The sequence below is a fragment of the Castor canadensis genome, chromosome 7 (genome assembly GCF_047511655.1).
Source record: "Castor canadensis chromosome 7, mCasCan1.hap1v2, whole genome shotgun sequence".
NCBI lineage: Eukaryota > Metazoa > Chordata > Mammalia > Rodentia > Castoridae > Castor > Castor canadensis.
This window is the reverse complement of record NC_133392.1, coordinates 123,304,110-123,327,040: the sequence shown is the minus strand read 5'-3', so window position 1 is coordinate 123,327,040 and position 22,931 is coordinate 123,304,110. Positions and strand designations below refer to the sequence as shown.

The 22,931-nt window shown below is 41.1% G+C and overlaps 1 protein-coding gene across 3 annotated transcripts in view; it reads right to left on the bottom strand.

Annotated features, from left to right (window-relative positions):
- Positions 1-8,588: 8,588 nt before the first annotated feature.
- The window catches only part of Faf1 (Fas associated factor 1), a 410,583-nt gene continuing 396,240 nt past the window's right edge, over positions 8,589-22,931 (bottom strand). For all 3 annotated transcript variants that reach the window (XM_074080173.1, XM_074080176.1, XM_074080174.1), the window contains one exon: positions 8,589-8,850. In XM_074080173.1, the coding sequence (XP_073936274.1) occupies positions 8,767-8,850 (84 nt within the window). In that variant the 3' untranslated portion in view covers positions 8,589-8,766. The remainder of the gene's footprint in view (positions 8,851-22,931) is intronic.

The window sequence follows — 22,931 nt, the reverse complement described above, 5'->3', positions numbered from 1 at the left end:
GGGGCTGTTGGCAGTCACATATTCCCAGCCTGTAACTCCCAGGTCACTGACTGAAGAGGTAGGAATGGTTCTGAGAAAAAGCCTAATTAACCCCTGCAGGCTGCCTTTCCCCTCCCCCACCCCTCTCTATTTTCATCTTTTCTTCAAACAGCTGTTCTACTGACTGGACTCCTTCCCCCATTTTCTACTGGGTTGCATAGTCTCCTAGGCTGTGTGTGGACCTGTGTGTAGACGTAGCTCTGCTTGCTTCCCCAATTCAGAGGCCCATATGAGTTGGTACTGGGCCTAACATACTACTTTCCTGGGTGTGTGGAGGACCCCTAATGGTGGTTCAGACTACAGGCTTGGAGTGGCACTGATGCACAGATGCCTGTCTCCTCCATGTTCGTGGTCCCAGGCTAGTTAAGTCACCTGGAAAACTACTTCTCCTTTGGACCCTAGCCTCTGAGATGCCCTACTGTCTCTTGTTAGGGGCACAAATAGGCACACATGGACCCCGGGAACTCTTCACATGCATCTGCACTGTCCTCTGAAGCAACACAGCTACTCTTCTTCATCTCCAATTTATATCAAAGGAAACTGAAGTATAGAGAGGAAGTGACCCTCCCAGGTCATACAGCTAGTGTGAGGAGGGGTGAAAACTGTTCTTAGCATCTATAGAAGAGAGACTGGTTGGAGACTAGGAAGTGGATGTGAGGCCACTTGCTCTATCCTGTTCCCTGAGCTGGCCTGCTGGGGGAGGGGGCACAGGCATGGAGGAAGGGAACTTCCCTTGGTCTTTGGAGCCTCTTTCTATGGGGGCTTCATTGCCACCTTTCATGCACTATAGCCTCCCTTCACCCACAGGACTGTGTTCTGTTAGTCAAGTTCTGGCATCTCTTTCAATATCCTCAGCATCTCTGGTCACAGAGCAAGGGCTAAGACTCCTGCACTTGTTATATCTCCTCTGTAAGATGGGGGTAAAAATAATATTTTCATTGGGTCACTGTGAGCATTCAGTAGTGCAATTCATGTAAAGTTCTTCTTAGTGCTCTTTACATAGTAAACAATCAAGAAATATTGGGTTTATTATTAGGTAGTCACTGAATGAATGGATTCCTCTCTTCGCCATCATTCCAGAGAAGAAAACTGTTCCCTTCTCAGCACCTTTTTGCCATCTTGAGAGAGAAGATTGGGGAGCAGGGAGCTGGCCACAGGAGTGCCTTCCCAGGTGCCTCTGATTTTGAACCCTAATCTGAAAAACTCTCTCTGGAACCAGAATTCTGGTGGATTTGTGTGGCCCAGAGACCTTCCAGCAGACCCAGGGTGCTCAAGATCCAAGAGGAACTCTGGGTCATTTTCCTCCCTCAGTCACCTTACCAGCTCCCCTAGCCATGCTCCAAAGACTCTATTACCCAGAACATGTTTGCCACAAAGCATCTTGCCCCAGAAACTGAGACAGGAGCAGCACAGCCCTGGACCACCCCAAGTTCTCTGGGAAGTACACCCCTACCCCATCTCATCTTAGGGCCTCTATTATTTGGGACACACCCTAGCAAGGCTGGTTCTTAATAGGTCACCACATATGGTGCAGTTACCACTTTTATTTCAGAGAGAACATATTCTTCCCTCTGATCGTTCATTATGTAAGAAACTCGGAAAACACACCTTGTTTGAAAAATGGAGGGATGTAGGCAATAGCTACATAGGCCAGTTTCTAACTGTGGTTAAAGGCATGCCAGAATGGAGGCTTTGGGCAAGTTACTTCACAGCCCTGGGCCTCAGTTTCTCTATCTGCAGAATGAGGAAAGTATACCTGGTGAATTAGGAATGTTCTAAAATGAGACAAGGCCTATGCAGGCCCAGCTGGGAAGACTATTATTTTCATATGGATGCTCAGCTGAGATATTGTGCTTATCTCTGGAATAGCAAGTTCCTGGCTGCTCATTTGGTTTCCCTTACATGTGCTTCCCCTGACCCCCAGAACACAAAGAAAAGTTTCAGTAAGTCTCTCTTGTTGCTAACTCTTCAGGAAAGCCTTCTGCAAATGTTCTAGTGTGTTCCCAAGTAAGTCAGGGCCTGGAGAACTGAGTCCAGAGGGCGGCCTCCATCTGATCCTGTAGGATGTCTTCCTTTTCTAATTCTGGGATGTCACATTGTCAGGCATGGCAGGCACGTTTATTACAGAACTCTCAGGTCTTACCTTTACCTAGAGGTCTTTTAATTCTCAGATTGGGGGCCTCCTCTGGCTTCCATAACTCTGGGAACTGTCTCTAACACAGCTCTGGAATTGGTGATACCACCCCATCCCTTTGGGAGTTCTGGTTTAAGGGTGGAGACTGAAAGGTAGTGTTTAACAAAAGGCCTTAAGAGGATTACTGGGTGAATCAAAGCCAACCTCATTTGCATAAGGTAAGGGACACTTCATAGTACTTAAACGCTGGCTTGCTGAAAACACATGATTTGAAAAAGTATTTGCTTTGGAGACAGGCCCAAGCAAGGATCATGAGTATGTAATAAAGTAGCTATAAGAATTTAGTACCTCTGAGATTTTACTAGCTATGAGCCTCAGTTTATCCATGTATGAAAAAGGGAAAGCATGTTCTACTTCACAGGGTAGCTTTGGAGTTCATTTATTCATATAGCATTTACTGTTTGTGCCCTGTTATAGCAGGGGAGACTTCTGTGCAAATAATCACAGTAATGTGTTAACTGCTCTGCTAGGGGAAAACATGGGTATTTGAAAAGGCCCTTGTGTTGTCCTGGGAGGTATCCCAGGAGCTTATTGGAGTAGCACAGTGTAGTAGTACTGACCTGAACTCTAGAGCCAAGTGACCTGTGTTTGATTCCTGGATTGTTAGTTTACCAGCTGTGTGACCTTGAGCAAATGACCTAACCTCCTCTGCCTTAGTGAAGAAAACAATGGCTCCCACTTCACAAGGTGGTTATGAGGAGCAAATGAATTTATACTAATAAATCTCTCAGTGCCTGGATAACTGTTCATTCTGTTACCAACAGGCATTTAAGTAGTGCCAGTAAGTCAGACTGATCCTGTTGTCATGGAGTTTATACCTTAAGCAAAATCTGAGTGGGTCTTGAAGTACAAATTGTCTCATATCTAGGAAGAATCTGAAAGAAGAGTAGAGTAAGAAAGGAACTCAGGGGTTTCTGACATTTAAGGCAGGCAGAGCAGACAAACATATGAGAGAGAGGGAGAAGCATCTATCAGAGAGGAAGACAGAAAAACTAGGGAAATACAGCATCTGAGGAGGCAAGAGGGGTATATAAGAATGTTTACTGTTGCTACTACCTGTGGGTCAGAAATTACATCTACTGAGGCAGCTGGTGGGGGTGGATCATCAATAAGGGAAAGAAGCAGGCTTGAGTTTCGGGTACAGAGGAGTCCAGTTCCTCATTCTAATACCTCTGTGTCCCTGGGATGGTGATTTTATCTCTCTGAACCTGTTTTCTTAACTGTAAAGTAAGAATGATAATAGTGTTGACCTTACAATATAATTCTAAGCATGCAGGAGGACTGAGTTGTATATACTGCCCCTAGCATTGTGCTGGGCTTACCTAGGGACTCAGCACCAATTCCTTTACTCTTTTTCTTTCCTCAGCAGTTCCAGTTGGTTTTGTTCCAGCTCCAATTAATTAACTGCTTCAGTAACTATTGAGTGCACAACTGCAATGTGCTAGGCCCTGGGCTGGCTTGAAATAAACAGATGATTAAGATCCAGTTTCTGCCCTCTCAATGTTTCTAGATGAGTTGGAGGTTAAAGATGGAAGTGACCACCTTATTAGAACTTAGATACTAGTATCTCTTTGTTCAAATTCACTTAATATATTCACATTTACTGTGTGCCCATTATGTACTAGTTAGTCATTTTGCTAGGCCTTGAGAATATGAAGTAACTCAGACCCTTTTGGGAACTCAGACTGGGTTGGGGAGAAACGATGTGAGCTGAGTTATGGTTTGGAGTGACCCAGTGATATGAAAAGAGCAGCACCAGGCTGAAGATTCACAGCACAGGCATCTAACCAGTGAGTGTAGGGAGATGTAGAAATGGTCAAGAAAACATCTTGGAAGGAGAAAAGTCTAAACTGAAAGTAAAGGATAGAGGGTAGTATATATCTATGAGGGCAATAGTGTACACCAAAGATGACAGAAAGCTAGCAGGTTCAGGAAATTGTTTAGGTCAAGATGAGTTGAAGGCCTACTAGAGATAGAGATGGTAAGGGAGAAAGGGGCCAGATGATACTGGTTTAAATCCAAATCAAGTATCTGGGGTTTATTTGGAGGGTAAAGGAAAGCCCATGTTAAGATTAAAGTGGGGGTTGAGGAGGGACATGGTGAGGCAAGTATTTTTAGGGAACTCTTTCTGGCAGTGGTGTGGAGTCTGGTCTAGAAAAGGGACTGGAGAAATGGAGATCAATTAGAATGTATTTTTATAATCCTGTTGAGAGGATAAAGGTCTGAAAGGGAGAAATGGCAGTGGGATAAAGGATGAGGGAGCAGGAAATAGATTTTAGAGATGTCTTAAATCATGGCATGCACTCAAAAATAAAAGGCATTAAAAATTAAATCCTGGATTCTGACACATTTCTATATAACAATAGCAGTAACTCTTTGGGAATCAGTCACTTTGGAGAGCTGAGTTTTCTATAAAAATGTGGCTTTACTCTTCTTAGCATCCACCAACACCTTAAAAGTTATTATTACTGCCAATTATTTGAAATGTCTTGGTGTTATGTTATACTTTCATTGAAGGCAACACTGCATTGTCACAAACACAGCAGGGTCTTTGGGATCAAAGGTCTGGGTCTAGAATTGCTTAGCTCTTTATTAGTTGTAGAGCTTGGGCCAACTGCCTCACCTTTGAGCCTGTTGTTGTGAGGTTACACGAGGAAAGGTCTATAATGCTCTGAGTATAGTACTGGGCACATCCTAAATGCTCAGCTGGGCTGACTCTTTCTGAAGTTCTAGAGTAGAATGCCTAGACTTTTTATTTCTACTCTTACATCTTCTGTTTCCCCTCCCATAAACTGTCACTTCTCACTGCTGTCACCACACATTCTTTTTCCTATTATAATTCCATGAGTTTGCAGAACAGATATTAGCTGTTCTAACTGTTGCACATTAACTCATTTAGCCTTCATAAGACTTTATCAACCAGGTACTGTTGTTTTCATTTTATAACTGAAAATCAGAGGCACAGGAAGATCAAGTGATTTCCCCAAGGTACACTGCTAGTAAGCAGAGGAGTGGCTTGGACCCAGGCAATGTCTCCAGAGGTTGTACACATAAGCACATATATCACCTCTCAAAACCAAGAGCCGTGACTACTAGATAATGCACAAAGTAAGAGTTAAGAGACTGAAGATGAGATCAAGTCTCTTTTACTGATATTTCCTTTCAGACCAAACTTTAGAAATTTAGTGGAGGGAAGCTGTGTGGCCAGTTGAGGTTGTTAAGAGTCCTCTTCTGAAGCTGATTATCTGAGACAAGACAGAGATACTAAATCGACAGGGAGATTTAAGACATGAGAGCCAACTGGTTGCATTTCACTCTTGTTGGGGTTTCTCTTAGACAAAAATATGGCTTGATAAAAAGAATGGACAGGCTGAACTTCCCATATAGTCAAATGTTGTTTGCATGATATAAGTGGTGGTTACTCAATATTTTTGGATCAAGAGATCTCACTGAGAATCTGAATAGATTCCCTTGCTAGAATACTAATGTGTACAATAGAAAGTTGAAAGAGACATTCTTGGGCATGAAGCTAAGATGATCTTTATAAAAGAATAATGAGAAATGAGAGCCCAAGGCTTGAGTCTAACATGCTGTGGATGCTAGGCAAGCCAAAACCCTCTGAGCTTCATGTGCAAAAATGGAAACATCATCTCTGCCTTGCTCACAGCAGTGGACTAGAATTATGAGTGTGGAAGGTGTGGCAAACTGCAAAGGGTTATCTGAATATTGTCAGGATATTGAGTTTCAGAGAAGTTACTCACCTTAAGGTCACACATCTATGATAGAAACAAAATTCAAATTGGAAGACAGTGAAATCTCTGGAGTATATGGGTACATGAAACTTTCACTCCAAGATTTAAAAAAAAATGATCATACGAGAAAATACACACGAATGGGTTACAGAGACTGTAAAGTACAATGGCTCTATGAGTTACTTCTGGTATGAATTTAGGATTCCATGTCCCATCCACCTGAGGGGCCCAGGACTGGATAGTTGACAGTTGAGGGGGACATGTGGAAGTGAGTCTATCAGTGATGGTACTAATGAAGACAAGTGAAAATGAAAAACTTCTGTGTTTCAGATGAAATTTGTCAGAGCTTTGCAACTTCTTAAAAATCTATCCCACTGACCAGAACACTCAGGCCAGCATGTCAATTTTGGGGAGTAGCAATTTTAATGCAACTTTAAATATATTTCCTGTTTCTAATGTTATTAAAGTAAAATCTACAAAAACTTAAATTTTCTCCTACATTAGAAAGATTCCACAAAAATGCTCTCATACAATTCAGATATGGATACGTACAATTCAGAGATGAACACTGCATGTCCTATAAAACTATATGGTGCTAAATCATGGCAACATCTCCAACCAGAAGCCTCCAAAAAGCATGCACCTTTTGAAAGGCAATGGGAAGTTGGCAATACTTCCTTAAATTTTCAAACTAAGTCTCCAAAAACACAACTGATAATCCAAGAACACAAGGGAGAAGCAGATTGGGGGGAGGGGAATGACAAGGAGTCTTGGAGGTCACATTAAACAGCTGGGCAAAGAACGCTGAACAAACATTCTGATTGACTCACTTGCTAAATCTGGAGGCTGGGATGTACAGCTGGAGAAGTCTGAGGGTAGGAGGAAGAACTGTAAAGGATAATGCTAATTCCGTGGTGAAAGCAAGTCATTTTTATGTTGTGCTTGCCTGAAGAGGTATAAAATGCTTTGTCCAACTGTTCTGGCGCTCGGTAGACCAGAATGTCACATGTGAACACATACAATTAGCTGAATGAATTCTTTCCCAGCTATGGGAACTCCTAAAAGATAGGAGTTCATGGAGCTAAGCAGGTCAGACTGAGAACTTTCTAAGATAGGCCTAAGTGTGCTGGAAATGATAATCTTGTTGAGTCACTCAGGAAGTAAAGCTGGAGAGGAAGTGCTAAAGTGGAACTCCCCTCACTCCTTTCAGTCTCCCTGGAGAGATATATGGGGTCAGACTAGTCCCACATGTAGGCAGATAAGGCATGAGTCTGTTAGAAATAATCTCTCTTAAGAGAGTTTTCAGGGAGATTCCCTGGTGGAGCATGAGAGGAAAGACACAAGGTGGAATTTTCCTGGTCAACACCCACTTCTGGGTAGAGAGAAAATGACCAGATATATCTGCAGCTTCACTTAGAGGCTTCTGAGAACCCCTTTCTGAAGCCAGGGGAACAAATCTAGCATTTATACTTACAAAATATCCAAGTTGGGAAACCAACTCCTAGGATAAAGAAAACGGCCATGGAGAACATTTCAAGTCTAAAAGGAAATCATTGGCTGTGAGGGAATTAACAGTGTTCTTATGAACGATCCCCAACCCCACATTCATAGATTAATAAAATCCATACCCATTAAATCAAATCCCAAATTATTATATGTAGATTCAAGCAACACATGTCTTCTGGGCTGAGCCCAGAAGTTTGTTCTCTTAAATACATGAAGTCTGAATTTTCAGTCAAAAAATGTGGTCCCTTTCATTTGAGATAGGAGTCCAATTTCTAATATTAAAAGTAGAGCAAGTTCCTTATTACAAGAGAACTCATGGGACAGTTTATCAGATTTTGGCAACAGCAAGATGCTTAAAACATCAAGTGACAAAGTCCAAATGTGTGAAGGAGTAGGAGAAAAGCAGGAGAGAATTGTGTTCAGTGTTCACTGATGGACCAGCAACTTGGGAGCTGGTATCTATGAGGTTCTAACTGCTAAAAATGCAAAGCCAACAGCAGCTTCTCAAAGCTGGGTCAGATATCAAAGTCTTGGTACTACCACCCTCTGTATACTATCTCAGCATTCATATTGTGCATTTGAATAATTTCCCATGCTGCAATGGAACAGTAAACACTTCCTAGATGGAACCTGGAAACCCAAGGAAGCAGTATTAAATAATTACCTTGCATATATACCAAAGCAGTCCTCAAACAAAATTTTACATCTTAGTAAAGAAGTCAGAAAGTACCAACAAAAATGATATACTATTTTTTCCTACAACAATGTTTAATCTCATGCCAAGAATGTCCCATTTGACTTTTTTTTTCTCCCTGCCTCTTAAAATTACGTGACAAAGTAGAGAACCAGTCATGAAAATAAAAAGGCAGAGATGTAAGTCTTGACTCAATGAGACATATCAAATACATAGCATCCTGTTGTCACAGGACAGAAAACTGTTCTAGACACTCCGGGGAAAAGATGTGCACTGGAGAGGTAAAAATTCTACTAGTGATCTCACACTTGAACAGCACATTAGCCACTGAGCAAGGGCAAAGTGCAGGGTGGCAGAGTTGCAATTCTCCATAGTGAGGGTTGGGAACATATACTCATGGATGGGAGATTTTAAGTAGTTATGTTTATTATTACTTTTTTTTCCCCAGCAATCTTGCAAGAGGCAGAAGTGTGACATTGAATTGAGTGAGACGAGCATGTGTGTGGGTTGGCAAGAAGCCCATCTCTTGACGCAGGCCATTGGCTTGTCAAAGAATGGCTGGTTCCACCGCTGAGCTGTGTTTACTCTTTTGCTTCAAGAAAAAGAGTTTCTTGAGGGAACAACTTTACCTCCAATAATGATTTATTGGGGTCCAACTGAGTTACCTGAAAAGAAAGAAAGCAAGCATATACTCAAAAGTCTAGAACAAGCACAATTTTCTCCACCTGACATTCAGTTTATCTATGCCTATTGATTTGGAGCCTACTATGCACTGGCATGAGCATTTCCACATTATCTTATTTCATCTTGAAAATAACCCTGCAAGGTGGTTGTTGTTATTCTGATGTAATATGAGTAAACCAAAGGGCAAGTTTTACATTTTAGTTTAGTGAAAGATCTAGCACTGACCCTCTTCTTGGAAAGCTCTCTTACCTCCTGTGCTCTTGGGAAAGATACTAGTTAAAGAACTAAATGACATTCCTAGGGACTTCTGCTTGGTTAACTCCTGGTAGCAGGAGGCCTGTCTGCTTTCTGGGACAATAGATTTTGGTGGGAGCTTATTCCCATTAAAACTATATGTAGTAAATAGCAGAATGGTCATTCTACCATACCCAATGATGACCATTTCCCCTGGAGAGGCAAGGCTCCCTAGGGAGGCATAACACAATCTCCTTGTTGGAGTAGTTTGAAAAAAATGAGTCAACCCAATAATACAACCTTATATTTTAGAAATAAAAAGTATGAACTATTCAAAATAAAGCTAGAAAAGATCTTCTTGGCACTATGGGGTATGCTATGATGGTTTTTATCTTCCTAAGTCAGGGGCAGGGAATGTACATGAAGGTTTTCTGAATCTGAGAAACAAAATTTTCCTATTTATCAAAAGGGGACATTAGAGGGCTGGGGGTATAGCTCAGTAGTAAAATGTTTGCCTAGATGTATAAGGCCCTGAATCATGACCCCTCCCCTCCAAAAAAAGGGTCATGAATTTCAAAAGGTTGAAAGACACTGGTTTAAATCTCAGCTGTGTTGGCTATCAGCTTTGTAGCTTTGGAGTTAGTATCAACCTTGTAGGACTGATGTGAAGATTAAATTAGAAATAACATACAATTAGCACAGTGTCTGGCACATAGCAGGGGTCAAAAATGGCTGCTGTGTGTGAGAGCAACTTTAAAGGTAGATGGACACACAGACAAACAGGCAGCTCCTAATGTGTGTGAAAGGAAGGTCAGGCAGTCTCTAGTCAGGCCTGAGGCTGCTGCTGCTTTATTTACAGGAGTTCTGGGCTTGTGGGCAACAACTGCAACACCTGAGGCAGGGTAATTGTCTTCTGCTCAACTCAAGCCATAGCTAATGAGATGACTCTGTTGTATTCTTCCAGCTAGAGAGAAGGGGAGGTCCCAAGGGCCAAAGCTGGGTGTCACAGGCAGGCTGGCAAGTAGAAGGGGGAACACTATCTTTGACTGTATCCAGATGGAAACCTGGTATGCCCAGGAGGGTCATTAAGGAAATACATCCACTCCTAGAATCCTTTCTGCTTATAAGGAACCTGAGGCAAAGCCTGCACTACTAGTATCTCTTGGGTTATGGGCAGATGGGCAAGCAAAGCAGTAGGGAAGGCCCAGCCTGCTGTCTGTCTTCCAATGCACTGGGGGCAAGCTGCTGGCAAATGTTTACCCACTTCTGCAATTAATGTACAATGCTGCACTGGCTTCTGTCAACAAACAGAGCTATGCTGCCTCTGCTTCCGACTGTGGCATTTTCTGCCCAGCTGCTTCCGCTATTGTTCTTAATTAACATGCCAGAGCTCTTCCGGCATCTTCTATTTTGTTATTTGTGGTTTGTAAATATGATGTTTGCTGGGAGAAACCAAAATGATAATAGTGCCAGAGTGAGGAGTACAGGCAGAAAGACATTCTGGGAAGCAAAAGAGATTGGAAGGCTAGAGCTTCAGGCTTGTGTTGTTCCTTGGCTGAAGTTGTTAACATGCAAGGTTAGAGATTCATAAATTGTACCCAGTTTTCACATGAGAAATCAGTTTCTAAGAAAAACGAAGTGGTTTTCTCTAGTCACTTTAAGTGGGAGAGCTGGGATCTAGGAAAGGAGAAATAAAAACTTCTTGAACATCTATTACATGCTAGGTTGCTTTAAATATATTACCTCATTTAGTCCCAACAAAAAACATGCAAAATTGTGGAGATGATATAATTGAGTTTCAAGGTGGCTGCCACTTCTTTAAGGCTATATGGTTAAAAAGGCTCTGTTTATACAGCATATTGGCTAAAAAGAGTGAAGTAAACCTAGATTCAAATCCTGTATCTGTTTTTTACTACCTATAAAACCTTGAAGAAGTTATAAAACTGGAGCTTGCTTTCCCACCAGTAAAATGGGAATCATAGTTTCTCCCTTGTAGGTTGTTGTGTTGGCTAAGTAGAATAATGTTGAAGTCTGTGGTAACAATCCTAAACCAGTAAGTGCTCAGAAGGTGACAGCCACTACTGGATGGGGTGCTACTTGGGTAGTGCTCTGGTTTCTCCAGTTGAAAAGCTGGAGCTTCATCCCCTCAGCCTTCTGAGCCCAGGTACACAGCTGCCTTTACTTGTTCCTAACTTACTGCCCAGCAGGACTGCTATCCTTTATGTGATTGGGTAATGCCTTCATTTCTGGAGACCCCCTTCTCTAGCTTCATTGGGGCTATGCCACCAATGATGGACTGTTGGGGCTCTTCTTCTGGTGCCCCAGATCAAGCAGTTTTTTCCTCTGAATTCTTAGACAAGAATTTCAAAGTACACCCAGGCAATCTGTTTCCATTCTCACTTACCTGGTTTGGACAGAGTGACTGAGGGGAAATGAGGGGCATGTAGGATACTGCTCCTCAGCCACACTCTGCAGTGTTCTTTGACCCATTCAAAAAGGGCATAGAGCACTCCAGAAAGGACTTTCTCTTAGGGAGAAACCTAAAATCTGTGTCCCCTGAGAAACAGGTGAGAACAGAACTCTGTGTGGGGAAAGGGTTCAAGGAAGTGGTGGTACTGTTGTTATAGGGGCAGGAAGGGGCTGTGCTGACCCTATGCGTATCTAAAGGATAACAATAGAAGGGAGAGAAGACATGTTCTGCACAGCTCCAGTTGAGGACAGCTAGGACGGGTGAGGTAAAATTGCAGGGAAGCAGAACTCAGCTACTCAAAAAGCACTCTAACAAGCAGCAGCAGCTGCTGCTGAAATGGCTACTAGTGCTCCTTCTGTTACCTTTCCTTGTCCTCCTTCTGGTCTTTATTTTCATTTTGTTCTTCAAAGTTATCTTCATAGCAGCAACTACCATTTAGTGAGCACATCCTATGGAGCTGGAATCATGTAGAGTGCATGCTACATTTCATACAGTCTACCTTAACTAGTCTTCACAATGGCTCAGTGAAATAGGTGGTATTGCCATTTTACAGAAAAAGATACCAAAGCTATCCTGCCCCCTGTGGCAGAAATAAGGATTCACACTCAGGACTATGGATTCCAAAGCTCATGATAACCAGAATGTGACTGAGCAACACATGGACAAGCTGCCTTGGGGAAGCAGAAGGGAGGGGTGAGCGAACCCTCTGTTGCTCTCAGAGGCATTCAAATAGGCATACATTTACAAATGATAATGATAGCCAACATTTATTGAGCACTTATTTTGTAACCAGACACTCCTTGAAGCACTTTACATTTATAAAATAATTTAACTTTCATAATGATCCTCTGAGGTAGGTTATCTGAGATAGGTATAATTATTATCCTAATTTTACAGTTGAAGAAATTGAGACATGAAACAAATAACTTGCCTATGGTCTCAAGACTATTAAGAGCAGAGCCAGACACTATTCACAATAGCCAAGTTATGGAAACAGCCAAGATGCCCCACCACTGACGAATGGATTAAGAAAATGTGGTATCTATACACAATGGAATTTTATGCAGCCATGAAGAATGAAATGTTATCATTCGCTGGTAAATGGATGGAATTGGAGAACATCATTCTGAGTGAGGTTAGCCTGGCCCAAAAGACCAAAAATCGTAGGTTCTCCCTCATATGCGGACATTAGATCAAGGGCAAACACAAGGGCATTGGACTTTGAGAACATGATAAAACAAAGAACACATAAGGGAGGTGTGCCTAAAAAATTAGCTAGCATTTGTTGCCCTCAACGCAGAGAAACTAAAGGAGATACCTTAAAAGCAACTGAGGCCAAAAGGAAAGGGGACCAGGAACTAGAGAAAAGGTCAGATCAAAAAGAATTAACCTAGAAGGTAACACACACGCACAGGAAATTAATGTGAGTCAACTCCCTGTATAGCTATCCTTATCTCAACTAGCAAAAACCCTTGTTCCTTCCTATTATTGCTTATACTCTCTCGTCAACAAAATTAGAGATAAGGGCAAAATAGTTTCTGCTGGGTATTAAGGGGGTGGGGGGGAGAGGGAGGGGGTGGGGTGGGTGGTAAGGGAGGGGGTGGGGGCATGGGGGAGAAATGACCCAAGCCTTGTATGCACATATGAATAATAAAACAATTAAAAAAAAAAGACCAGAGCCAGAGTGTGAATCAAGGCAATCTAGCTTTGGAGTCCATTTAATTTAATTACTAGATTATATTGGTAGAGGTGCTGCTGAGAGTAGGATCCACATGGAGAAAGAAGGTGATGAGATGACACTGAGTTTGTTTCTAACCAAGCTTCTAGGATGTAAGATCTTCACTTTAAGAATAGCAAAAGGTCAAGGGTCGTTAAAAAAATCCTGAAATGTTTATAAAATACGAATACAAAAGCCCAATCTGAGCTTGTGTTTTGCCATTTACTTGGGACTTTACAGAATTATCGACTCTCTAAATCAACACAAAAACCTATCCTTTGGGACTACTTGGGGGAGAAGGGGTATTCTCAGGTAAGAGGTATAGTTTGACTTTGTCTACAGTTAGAAAGAAAGTCAACCATCTTGACATTTTCCTCATTGTATTTAGGAAACCTGAATGGGTATGTTTTCTCATTAAAATAATATTGTAGTAAATTGGCTTTATGAAATATGTTTATGTTGGCAAAAATGGAACACGTTTTCTGCTAAATAAAGCTATCCTTTTCTAAATCACTTTTCTCGACAATTTGAAATTTCATATACATTTTACTTTTATTACTTCCTAAGGCCTCAGTTCCTTTTCTAAAAAGCTTAACATTTTTGCTGAGAAAAATGTGAATCAAGTAACAGATTCTCATCCCAGGCCACCTGTAAATCTCAGAATGTTAGGGTAAGGATGAGAAAGCTCCTTAAATATTACATAGTTGAAACCTTCATTTCACAGGTGGGCAACTTGGAACTCAGAGAGGTAAAGTTATTTGGCCCAGGACACACAGCTGATTAAGGGTAGATGCAGTACGCTATTCTAGGGTTCCTGACTTCTGTTATGGGCTTCTTTATAACCATACCATTCTGCCTCTCAACTTTTTTTATTGCATAAATATAATACTACTATTAGGCTGGGAGCTACTTGAGGGCAGGAGCTGAGTAATATTAAAAATAACAGCAGGAGTCTTTGTAGAGTACTTTATAGTTTGTAAGATATTTATACAAACAATTCAATCATGTGGGTCAGGTATTATGATTAACCCTTTTCTGTTTAGTTTTGCTAAGGTGTTGCTTTTATTTTAAAATTGAATAAAGGAAAGTCTGGATCTAATATTTTATATTTAGGAAAAAAATACTAGGAAAAGAAAAATGAATTTTTCTTTTTTATGTTCCTAATATATTTTAACAGTTTATAGGAAAACGTACTGCAGTAGGACTTGGAAATCATGCCTTGAGAATCAGCCACACTCTGTATTAGGAAACGAGACTCAGAGACTGGGTTTAATCTATGTCCACATACACAAGTGGTAGAGGCAGAACCAGAACCCTTCTGGTTTGTTTCTTCATAATTTCCACTGCAACTCCCCACCTACTAGGGTTCTTTCTTCCTCTGTGAGTTATAGCTTTTGGGTTCAGTATGGGGAGTTGGGAAGCAATAAACCAACAAAGATTTCTTAAAATGTATTCCTGCTTTTAGAGTAAAATTTACATTTTAGAAAATTCCAGCATCTTCAAGGCAGAAAAGCTGTTATTAAATTTGCTCTAATATTTGCCTGTTTAACTCTGATGACCAACAACACGTATTTTTCAGATTGTGTGCTGGCAGTATTGTGAGCAGAGGGAGTCCTGCACAGCCTGATCCCCACACTGGCAGAAAATTTACATCTCTACTAGCCAACACAGAGAACAAACACCACAGCCCCATCCATTCTTCTTTCCCTCCCACCACTGGGAAAGATAGATGGGCTCTATCTTTTATATTTGGCACAGACAGATCACAGTAAACCTCCCTAAGCTTAAGGAAATCTATACCTTCAGTTAAGGACTACCTCCTTTTGAAAGTTATCTCTCACTTTTCAGCCCTTAGCAGTCTCAGGAAGCTCTCTTTCCTTTGAATTCCCTTGTGTTGACTACCAAGATTGTAAGGAACAAGAAAGTATGGGTTTAGGCTGGTTCTAGCAGAAAACGTGGAGGTTAGTGATTAAATAGAATTAGTTGGACTGCAGTTGAGCTTTGGAAATTCAAACACTTGGGTTCAGGTCCCAGTTCTCAGCCAAGTTAGCAGAATGATTAGGGCTTGAGTTTCCTTCTATACTGGGTGGAAGGGGTACTGTAGGAATGAAAACACTGGGCCCGACAAGTGGAAGTTACTATGACTCAACACTTTATGTGTTAGTAGATGCCATCTACATGGTTTGAGCTACCCAATAGTTGGAAGGAGATCTAGAGAGGAAATACTTGGGTTTAATTCCCATCACTATAACTTGAAGGGATGTTTGATGACTATGACATGTTACTTAACTTTCTGGCTAATTATTTATAAAATTGGAACTTTTCTTTTGGGCAGTACTGAGGTTTGAACTCAGGATGTGTGCTTGCCAGGCAAATGCTCTACCACTTGAGTTATTCTGCTAGCTATTTTTTATGTTTTTATGGTTTGAGATAGCATCTCATAAACCATTTGCCTGGAGCTGGCTTTGAACCAGGGACTCCTGGATGCTCTTCCTGTTTCTCACGCAAGGGTAAGAAGAGACTAATCGCTGGGTAAGTTTGGGAAAATAATCTGAGCTCAGCCCCTTCTTCTTCTTCTTTTTTTTTTTTGGAGCCAAATTGCTCTTGTGTTATTATAAGGCACAAGGGTCTGCAGTGTTCAGCTGTACCAAGGACTGGGTGGAAAAGTCTATGCAATTTAGGGGCAAAGACTACGTCTGGTTGCAGATTCCAAACCACAATCTCTGGTCAACTTTTTCAGTAACAAAGGTGATATTTTTAACTCCACCTGAGTCATAGGTTTATCTTTCAATTAGTCTGATATCTTTCAATTAGTCTTGAACTAATTAAGTGAAAGGGTAATATCTATTGGTCCCTAAGTCCCCAAATACCCCACAACACTAAGCAAGTGTTTAACAACTATGATTTGATGTAACATGATGCAAGAGTCACAGCCCTTAATTCTCAAAGTCTGTTTGGTCTTGATTAAAAGAAGAAAAAGTCAACCAGCCAGGTATAAATCAATTTTAGAATACATTTCCTGCTGGGTATTGTGGCTCACACCTGTAATCCCAGCACTCAAAAGGCTAAAGCAGGAAGATTGGGCATTGAGGACAGCCTGGGTAATATAGCAAGACCCTGTATCAAAAAATCAAAAGCAAGAGCTGGTAGAGTGACTCAAGTGATACAGCATCTACCTAGCAAGAGGGAGGGAAAAAACAAAAAAAAAAACCAAACCAACAAACAACATCCCCCCAACCCCATACCTATCAATAACATAAAGCCAAGTCATATGAATGCAGAATCTATGTACTTATAAACTTTCTTCTGAAGAATGTATATATAATGATTGCTATTATTTTATAATTCTCAGAGCATTTCCCCACATATTATCTAAACCTCAAAGCCATTCTAGGACACTGGACACTCCTTATTTTTACAGGTGAGAACAGAAAAGCTCAAATAGGGACATGACTCATGCATGGTCAACAGAAATAAAAATTGGTGGAGTTCAAATTGAACTCAGGTTATCCCACTTCAAATCCTGAGCTATTTCTGAACTCTTTGGGGTGGGGGTACAGTTCAAGGATTGTACATGCAAGTTCCCAGTTTATAGTGAAGCTGAATGTATCAGCCTTTGTTGAGGTTTAGCATTTACTTTGATCTTGGGAGAATTAATCTTTCTAGTATAATATGAATAATCTATTCTACTAGTTACTGTTAGAAAAACATGTGCATTATCCTATCCTCTCCTGTCTCTCCCCTCCTCCCCACCTGTCTTTCCTCTCTCCTTTCATCCCCATCTGTCACTCCCCTCTCTTCCATAAAAAACAGGTACATTAGATATTAGAAGCATAATAATTATTGTAACTTAGAAAAAAGTCATTTTTTAAAGATGAAGTCTATGTTGTATATTGTCCAGACTGGTCTTGAATTTATGGGCTCAAGTGATCCTTCCAGTTCAGCCTCCCTCTCTTCCTTCCTTCTCTCCCTCCCTGTCTCTCTCTCCATCCTTCTCCTTCTTTCTTTTCTTCTCTTCTCTCATCTTTTCTTTCTCCCTCCTTCCTTTCCTCTCTTCCCCCTTCCATCCTTCATTCTGGAGATTGAACCCAGAGTCTAGAATATTGCTAGGCAAGTGCTCTTTATTTGGTACTGTGCATTATGCTATACATTCTATATATTATTTAATTAAGTGGTTACAATTTTATAAGTACTCTTATTTATACTTTTATAGATGAATACTCTGAAGTAAAAAATGGTTAAGGGGCTTGCCCAATTATCCAATGCAATGTCCCTTCATTACCTCTCAACTTCTGATCCTACCTCTCAACAGGGCACAGTGCATAGTTAATATGACTATCTGGCTTTTCCCTGGGCATAAAGAAAGCTGCACTCTGCAGCTGTGTCATGGCTCATGGCCCTATTGTGGTGTGGGGCTTTGTTGTTCCCCATAGGAACCTAAGCTGTCTTTTGTTACTGTCAACTTAGTCCTAACAGCAAACTGTCCATTTTCTTTTGATGCACAGTTAACATCCACAAAATATCAGAGGGAAAATATAAGAGCCAATCTGCTGGTCATGTGCTGGTCAGGGTGTAAAAAAGGCTTTTGGTAACCATAAAGTCCTTTGTAAACATAGGGATTGATATTATTAGGAGTATTGTAATTAACAACAACAACAACAATAATAAACAACCATAACAACAAAGCCAGTTCTAGCTATTAGCAATTTCTCCTCTTGATTTGCTACAGGTGGTAACTTGATTTCAAAAGGATCAGCCAATCTGGAAGGATCCCACTATGGCTCTATGGTTTATCTCCTTCTCAACTTCTGGTGCAGTTGCTTGGCCAGTCTGTCTCACAGGAGCACAGGGAAAAAAAGTGGCACTGAGGAGAGGGTTGCCAGGGACAGATTCTCCTCTTTCCATTACCAAACTCTGATAGAACAACTGGGGTGCTAGAGAGTGAGGTTGTGTGGGCTTTTGTAGCTGCAAAGCACAGGGTGCCTAGAACATTCTTTCCTTGATGACTTAGTTTTAGTTGGGAAGAAGGGAAAATGAAAGATAAGTTAAAGAAAGAACAAAGGGAGAGAAGACTGTGATAAAACTGATGGAAACTGTGTCTTTTAGGCTGCTCTGTTTCTTTGTATAATAATGGTAACAACAGTTAACAGTTTGTTGGGAGCTTACTAGGTGCTAAGTGTGCTCTGTGCTTCATGGAGCACTACATCACTCTTGGAGGCAGGTACTCTTACCTCCACTTTAGAGGAGGAATAGATCCTCAGAGAGATTATATAACCTAAGATTGGATAGGCAGGAATTGACAGAGGAAATATTTAAAACAAGTTTGACTCCAAAGTCTGTGTTCTTAACCACAACACTGTAGCTATGCACTGGACTATTTATTCTAAGTCTTGTTTGGGAGGGTTGTCCCCTTCATATAACCAAAGCACAATTTTCCTTTTTTGTTACTCACACAGAGAATATTATTACCTTAGGCATTTGGGCCAATTTTATTCATTTAGCTCCTCAATTAGTGTTGAATGAGTTCTTGGAGGTCATTTTTGTAATGCATGTGGCAGAAAAGCCCAGTGAATGGGAAGAACTTACTCAAGGTTACACATTATTCCTGACAAGCCTGGAACCAAATCTGGATTCTTCATTCCCAGACTACGCCTTTAGATGAAATGTCTAAGTATACAACTAAAACACTTCAAACTTTGCATATTTTGCAGACTGGACACCAAATAAGAGATGTGACTATCCTTGCACTAGTATTCCTGATGATGTCTGGTCACTACACTGCTATACAATAATGTTAGTGGGGAAGGCCCAGAGATAATAGAGGGGATTCTAACAACAGTAGGGTGGGGAGAAAAGATCCAAGTATGTAGAATGAACATAAAAAGAACAAAAGAATAAGGGACATAAACACAATATAAAAACCCTAAGGGAATAGCCATGTCTCCCCATCCCAGGAAGTCAGTTCCCATGATTAGTCTCTTGTGGGATCTGGAAGATACAGTTTCAAGTAAATAAAAGGAAGTTCTGCTTTACAGAGCAGTTTGCATGCTTGCTGTCGCTGGAAGCATAAACAGTGTAAGAAAATTCATGAGTAAAGATTCCATATGGTAGCAAGAGAAATCTAGTGCAAATTAGCCCCTGTGGTGTGCCCAGGGTTCAGCTATGCCAAGTCACTGGTCTCCTTACTCACTGGGGCAGGCAGAAGCCTCAGGCTGGGTTAATTCTGATCCTGAGAAACCTAGAATGGTTACTCCACCTTCAATGAAGATGTTATTTGGGTGCTTCACCAGAGTAACTGATTTGAAAAAGGAAGCGCTGATCTAGGGAACATGTCTCACTTTCAGAGGCCAATACCATGGAGGGCAGCCACGACCTTATATAATAGGTTCCTAGGATGCTTCTGATAAAAGATTGGTTCACACATTAATGGTTGTGTTTGGAACAGGACACAAAGAAATGAACGAAATGAAAGGAGAGATACCTGTTTACTGGTTAGGTTTAGAACTGTAAATTTGGCTTAAAAGCCTTCTGAAAAATCCTGATTATTGTTTGCCCCACAGTTTCATCACTAGGTATGAATTAAATACTGATAAAAAAGGCAGTAGGAAAAAGCACTGGGCTTTAAATCCAGGAACTGCACGTATGCTCCTTAGCAAATTACTCAAACTCTTATCATAAGAGCTACATTTCTCATCTCTAAGTTGGTGACAGTATCACCCACCAGTCTCTAGATCAGTCATTTCCTTCTGGGCCCCTTCACACTTGAGACAGGAGAGAGGAGAGAGACAAGAGAGAGGAGAAAAAGAAGAGAGAGAGAGAGAGAGAGAGGAGAGAGAGAGAGAGAGAGAGAGAGAGAGAGAGAGAGAGAGAGAGAGAGAGAGAGAGAGAGAGAGAGACACTCTGTACTCCTTACTTGAAGTTCTTCAATGATTCCTTACTAAAACAAGATAGTCCCCTGTTACTTTTGCCTCATTTTTCCAATTGGTGGTATTTCTGATAAGGTTGATTGGGGCCTAAATGGCTAGCATGGCTGGAAAGACAGCAGTTTGGAGATAGATCATGAAGAGCTCAAATGTCTTACTACATTTAGCTTAAACTTCAGAAAAAAAAAAATCTCTTCTCCAGAAAGAAAAAATTTCTTTCTCCAGAAAGATCTGGAGTGGTGGCTTCAGGCAGAGTGGCTAGGGAGAAAGTGAGCATTTTGAATGCATTTTAATACCCAAGCAGGGCCGTGCAAGCTGGTGTGTGCGTAGTTCTGCACACAAACACCACTCAAGAGCTGGAGCTTTGAACAGGAGTTAAAAGAGTTGAGTCCCTAACGACATACAAAAGACTGGCTGGTGTGATTTATTCTGATGTATTTACTTATCCAATTACCAAAACAGCAGGAGATCATTAAATTTTCTAGTTACCAGATGCAGCACGTTCAATATCTTAAATGTTACCAAGGCTTTCTCTGAGCTATTTTGATATTACATTTCATCTGCCCCAAAGCATATAAAACTGGAAGCAAGAATCATTAACAGGGTAGGAGTGTTCTTTGAAGGCTGGTCCAGCAGGTGCCCATATAATCCAAAACCTATACCAGAAACTCCCAAACTTCTGGCTTAAGGGAAAGTATCAAAATGAGAAACAAAAGTATTTAGGAAGAGAGGATACTAAGGGAGTGGTACTTGAAGGTGGATGGAGACATGCATTTTACCCTTGTCTTTTCCTCATGCTCATTTCCTATCAGGTCAGTCCCCCTGTCTATAGAGGGTCAGGGCTGAGACTGAAGGACAGTTAGGGAACAAGCACCTTCTGAGAGACTGCAAACCTGTTTCCAACCTTAGCATCCTGTTTCTGACTACCTGTGAGATCTTCTCCTCCTCTGAGGTTCCATCCTTTTAAGCAAGGGTGGCGTCATCCACTGTCCCACCTGCTGTGGGCATCACCACAAATTGTCTTCCCTTGTACTTTACACGAATGTCTTTTGGAAAACACTGAGCAACATAAAAGCAGGAACTGTGTGTTTGCTTTTTCTGTATACCAGTACCTAAGCAAAGAACCACATGTATTACATGCTCTCAATAAACTAGCATGTTGAATAAGAATCAAGCCGGAGATTATTATGGGAACACCAAAAAATATGAAGCAAGCTCACATCAACACCATTTTCAGACTAGGTGGCAAAACAGATACTTATTTTCTCTTGAAAAATCTATCAAATAAGTGACATTTAGGTCTAAGCTTTTTGAAAGGCTGGTGGTAATGTCATGGTCCCAATGTCCTTTACTATTCTGATCTCCAAATATTATCCCTCACAGACCCTATACCCTACCCAATTGGAGTAGTTTGCCATTCCCCAAATATGTCTTGAGCTTTTCCTCCCTGAACTTTTGGCTGTGTTGTTTCCTCTACCTGGAATATCCTTCCCTCCCAATTCCATTCCAACTTCTGTATCCTTCAAGGTTCAGCTCCGATGCTGCTTCCTTTACAAAATCAGGCCTGAGTGACAGAGCCTAAGTTAATCTTTCTCGTATTCCTATAACAGAGGTAAATAATCACACCTTATCCCACTGACTAGGCCACAGACTCATGGCACATGGTGACTTGTACACGTTCATTGTAGACTTTAGCTCATGTGTCTATTCCACTGTCTTGCGTGTGGCCAATCCACATCTGCTGAACCAATGCCTTTATTTTACCATACACTCCTCAGACAAGGTGGCTGCCAAGGTCTGCTGGTAGACTCAAGATCAGGGTTTAATCTGTAATGCAGGTTCTGGTGATGCCAACACTTTCCTTTGCTAAAACAACACTCCTATAGCTTGACCAGGCAAGGAATCCTTGAGAATCTAGTCCTGAGGATTAGCTATAGTTTCACAGAGTTGTGTTGTGCCCCTTAGGCTATTTTTGCAATTATTTGTTTATGAATGTCTCTCCAGTAGGCTGAATTCTAAGGGCACACACATGAGGTTTTATAGGTTATCTATCCCTGGGGCCTAGTATATTGTTAAAAACAGTGTTTGTTCAATAAATGTTTGCTGAAAAATTGGCATTACTGAATGAATGACTGAATGGAGCCTCCCTGCTCCTTCCTAGAGTCTCCATCAATCCAAAGGAATGGAATCTGGAGGAGCTATAATCCCAGACCTCTTCCCCCTAGTCTTATTCCCTCAGTGGGCGAGCCTATCAGTGATACCATTGGCAAGTCACCCCAGCAGAGGCCTTAGCTCTGCATGTTGTCTGGCCTGCTGCACAGATATAGGGGCTGACAATAAGTTTGCATCAGTTGCCCTTTCAGAAGGGACAGATTTTTCCCAGTCTGTTTAAACTGTTGTTAGAATTGGCTAATTAGAAGGATTTAAAAAATCCTAATACTCTAAACAGAGAAAACTGGTTCTGAATTATTAAGCAACATTTTAAATGCATTTGAATAACCTTAAGTGACTTAGCTGCCACCTGATCCTAAGCTGTGGCTCAGATAAATAAATGTGAAGTATTGTCAAAGCCCCAGCTTACAGAAACCTCCAGCTATAGTAAATAGAAGCTTAAGTCCCCATAAACTGTCTGTGATGGAGACATTCTCATATAAAAGGAGAGAAGATGATCTTAAATAAAGCCAGTAGAACCAGGAAGCCAATGGTTTTGTTCTAGTT